Source organism: Monopterus albus, unplaced genomic scaffold, assembly GCF_001952655.1.
Source record: "Monopterus albus unplaced genomic scaffold, M_albus_1.0 scaffold194.1, whole genome shotgun sequence".
Classification (NCBI taxonomy): Eukaryota; Metazoa; Chordata; class Actinopteri; order Synbranchiformes; family Synbranchidae; genus Monopterus; species Monopterus albus.
In genome coordinates, this window is record NW_018128074.1 from 947,077 (window position 1) to 951,417 (window position 4,341).

The following is a 4,341-nucleotide window of genomic DNA, read 5'->3' on the forward strand; positions in this document are numbered from 1 at the left end:
AACTTTCTCCCATCTCCTGACTGCATCTCTGGAGCTCAGCCACAGTCATCTTTGGGTTCTTCTGTACCTCTCTCACCAAGGCTCTTCTCCCCCGATAGCTCAGTTTGGCCGGACGGCCAGCTCTAGGAAGGGTTGTGGTCGTCCCAAACGTCTTCCATTTAAGGATTATGGAGGCCACTGTGCTCTTAGGAACCTTAAGTGCAGCAGAAATTCTTTTTTTTTTTGTAACCTTTGCCAGATCTGTGCCTTGCCACAATTCTGTCTCTGAGCTCTTCAGGCAGTTCCTTTGACCTCATGATTCTCATTTGCTCTGACATGCACTGTGAGCTGTAGGGTCTTATATAGACAGGTGGGTGGCTTTCCTAATCACGGTCAATCAGTATAATCAAACACAGCTGGACTCAAATGAAGGTGTAGAACCATCTCTGGGATGATCAGAAGAAATGGACAGCACCTAAGTTAAATATATGAGTGTCACAGCAAAGGGTCTGAATACTTATGACCATGTGATATTTCAGTTTTTCTTTTTTAATAAATCTGCAAAAATGTCAAACATTCTGTGTTTTTCTGTCAATATGGGGTGCTGTGTGTACATTAATGAGGAAAAAAATGAACTTAAATGATTTTAGCATATGGCTGCAATATAACAAAGAGTGAATAATTTAAGGGGGTCTGAATACTTTCCGTACCCACTGTATACTGTGTGTTACCTGGACCCCAGACCTTGTTTATAAATGTGCAAAGCCACTCACAAGCTTTTGCCAGGTTTAACACCAGTGACACCAGTGAATGTCAGTCAGTTCATTTATGTTGCCTCTGTCAAATTCAGAGACATGACTACCCATCTGCCCCCTGCAGCTTTGGCCTTATCTAGTCTAAAGCCCTGGCAGCTTTCAGACACCTGCTACTGGGAGTTAAGCCATCAGGTGAGCTGATGAAACTTGCAGAGGGTGAGAACAGTAGGGGCAATGGGACATTTAAATAGTGACTTTTAAAGAGCAGTACACTGCTTTAAAAATCTACTGTCGCTATCTTGATATTGCCATAGTTCTGGTATCATGAACACCTACCAAAAAAGCAGTAGATGAGGCCGAATGAAAGGCATATAGAACAGACAACAGATGGGAAGGCTTCATACTTCACATTCATCTGAAGCGTACATATGTCCGCTCCAGCTAAGCCATCTCCTGGCTTTTCAGTTACATAGGCTGAAGTAACTGCCATCTTGGAGGATAATTTCTTCTGTTGTTGCACAGCTGGTCTGGACACAAATCTGCTTTGTTCATTGAAGATGGAAAACTGCATTATTGTGCATGTGTGAGGAATGTCCTGAATGGACAACCTGTGCCAAACAGTTTCCTGTTTTGTACCTGTAAAAAGAGGAGAGTGTTTTCAGCTCTCTCTCAGTGACAAACATGAATTCAGATAAGCTTTTTCTTAGCTACTAGCTTGAGAGTTATTCAGTCTTATGACTATCCTGAGACACAATCCTGGGAAAATATTACTGTTATTCAATTTGAGAAATTGCTGTGCTTTCATTTAAGGGAATATACAGTTTAAGAGGATATGGCTCTTTTCCACATGTCAACATCTGTTCAGGATCCAGCTCAGGAAATGAAGAATCCCCTTTGAAATTCTCTCCTGGTTCTTTTGTTTGAGAAAAGGATACAGATGAGGATATGACCTGGTGGCATGGTGCATACAGGCATATTGTTCTGAAAATGTGATTAGGTACTCTGTTTTCTGGACAATACAACAAAAACAAACAGCTCTACTATAATACAAGATATTCTAATACCCATTAGAGAAGTACTAAAATAGCCATACCTCACTGTAGATATATAGTCCCACTCAAATTTTATTTAAGAAAAAGTACAGTATATGTATTGGCATCAAAATATACTTAAATTGATTTTTTTTTTTAACTATTACTACGGGAACCTGTAGAGATAGCTTGTGAATTTTCCTGTCTAACTTATAATAATTTATAATAATATATCTGCAAAGCAACTAGTAACAATTTAAAAAAAAAATCATCATTAAAAAAGTACAACGTTTTCCTCTGAATCGTTGTGGAATGGAAGTATGAATGGAAATACTTAGGTAAAGTACAAGTCCCTCAGCAACTGTACTTGTTTTTCACCACTGTAACACCTTCACTTATAAACTGAAATAAATCATTATAACTATAAAGTTTTCAATTCAAGGAGGCTAGAAGTCACTTAACAGCATAAAGGCATGAATTATGTTTACACTCTGCTCTGATCTCGGTTCAGTGTATGACCATCTAGCATGTATTAGTGTAAGGACGTTACAAGCCGTTTGGGCAGACATTGTGGTCAGCAAATGGAATTAGAAGAGCTTCAGTAGGTGAGTGATGTCAGCTCTACCATTCTGTACTGTATAAGTCTAAAACACAAAAACACTAAAAATAAAAGTAAGTAAAGTAAGATAATTGCTACTGAAATCATTTCTTTTTTATTGGCTTTTCTGTCAAATTCTGTCATGAAATATAAACATTATTTCAGTTTCTTTATTCTATAGTAAGTGACATTATCATCATCAATAAGAATCAGAGAATTTATTAGCAAAACACATAAGAAATAATTTCTAAAACATGAAAAGAACAAATAATATTTCTGTGGCCTACCTGGAATGAGGCATAGCTTCTTAGAGTAAATGTAAGCTTCTTCTGAGAAAGAAACGTGTCTTCATGGATAATCTCTCAAATTCCAGTAAACCCAACAGGGAGCGAGCTTTGTTTTTGTCAGGGTGTTTTGTGTGTGCTGAGACTCAGAGTCCAACACACTCAGCTGAACTGTAGAGTTAGTCCCTCAACTGTGCTCATGTGAACAGCTGACACCCGACTCTGAGAGAGAGACCATCTGCCCCAACAACAGTACAAAGCAGCTGCCAAGTCCAAGGCCGATCACTACTTATGATCCTACTGGAGCACAATCACAGCTTTATTTCCATGTAAGCTTGTTCCTTTACAGCAGTGCTAAATAGCAAGAGTTGTCTAGTGACAAACTTAAAGTGATGTAACCCACTCAGAATTTCATATGACCACAGTGAGTTTATTTAGTTTGTTGCGCGTAGTAGTCATTTCTGCAGCAATCCTGCAGAGGGCAGTAGCAGCGCTACAAAGGAGAGGGGTGGGAAGAAAACCCAACAATAGCAAGCTGAATTAAGAATCCATGCTAGTCACAACACTGCAAAAGAGAAAACATTAACCTAACAACGAATTGAGAGTGTTGAGTTTTTAACAAAGTAAATCACCTCAAATTGCCAGCAGTGACTGAACTTCTACTGAAAGACATAATGACCATCTTTTACCTATATTCTCTGTTGAGTGTTGTTAGCCGAGCTATCTTAAGGTAGCCGAGTCAAGCTAACTCTGTACAGTGAAAGAGGCGTATTTTTACAAGAAATGCTGTAATTTTGACGTCGCTTGTTGAATTGTGTGTTTTGTGGCTTTATGGATTAATGCTGATAACTTCCTGCCAAAGTGTTTAAAGAAAAAAGCCAGAGTATGTCTTGATTTAAATGAGCTAAGCTATGGAGAGGAATAAAACAAAGTACAAGTGATATGTGCTAATGTTAGAGTCTACAGGTGCTGTGACACCCTGATAATACATCCTGAGGAGATAAGGAAACCTTTGAGTATTCCGGTTAACATAAGCAGGTGTTTGTCTACCCCAAGTACCAACCACTGCTTTCCTATACTCCACTTCTATTTATCATCTTTTTTTAAACCAGAAATCAATCAATAAATAGTAAAAAAAAAGCAATAAATAGTGATCATTTAATGGTTGTGGGTATAAGAAGAAATCCAGAGTCATAGCTAGACACACACTGACCTCCAGTCAAGTAGAACTGTAGAAACATACACAGAACATACTGTACAGTTTACATTTGTCACAATTTTAGCAAGTTTTAATCAACAAAAGTATTTGGATTCATTAATACTTTACCTCACTCTCTGGTTTTCCTGAATACTTGATATTTTTATTGGCTGTAAATTTGACATCTCATACAATAATATTGACCTAAAACCAAACATGCAGTGAGGCCTTAAAAAGTTCAAAGTACACTGATAACCACCAATCAATGTCAGAGTGTTTGCTGTGGCTGTACAAAGTAAAGGTGAAACCTTTGCTCATCTACTGAAGCATTCATTCATTCATTTCATTCATTCATTTTCTACCGCTTAATCCCTGAGCGGGGTCACGGGTGGGGCCGGAGCCAATCCCGGCCGGCAATCGGGCGAAGGCAGGGTACACCCTGGACAGGTCGCCAATCCATCGCAGGGCTAACACATAGACAAACAACCACACACAC

The 4,341-nt window shown here is 38.8% G+C and overlaps 1 protein-coding gene across 2 annotated transcripts in view; it reads right to left on the minus strand.

Annotated features, from left to right (window-relative positions):
- The window catches only part of LOC109970315 (transmembrane protein 198-like), a 5,048-nt gene extending 3,735 nt beyond the window's left edge, over positions 1-1,313 (minus strand). Inside the window, exon 1 of one of the 2 annotated variants that reach the window (XM_020617798.1) lies at positions 1,161-1,313. Coding sequence is in view for 1 of the 2 variants with exons in the window: in XM_020617797.1 (XP_020473453.1) it covers positions 1,071-1,305 (235 nt within the window). In the remaining variant the exon portion in view is untranslated. Of the gene's footprint in view, positions 1-1,070 lie in introns of both variants that reach the window. The other variant, XM_020617797.1, reaches the window with a different exon arrangement.
- Between the last annotated feature and the right edge of the window lie 3,028 nt (positions 1,314-4,341).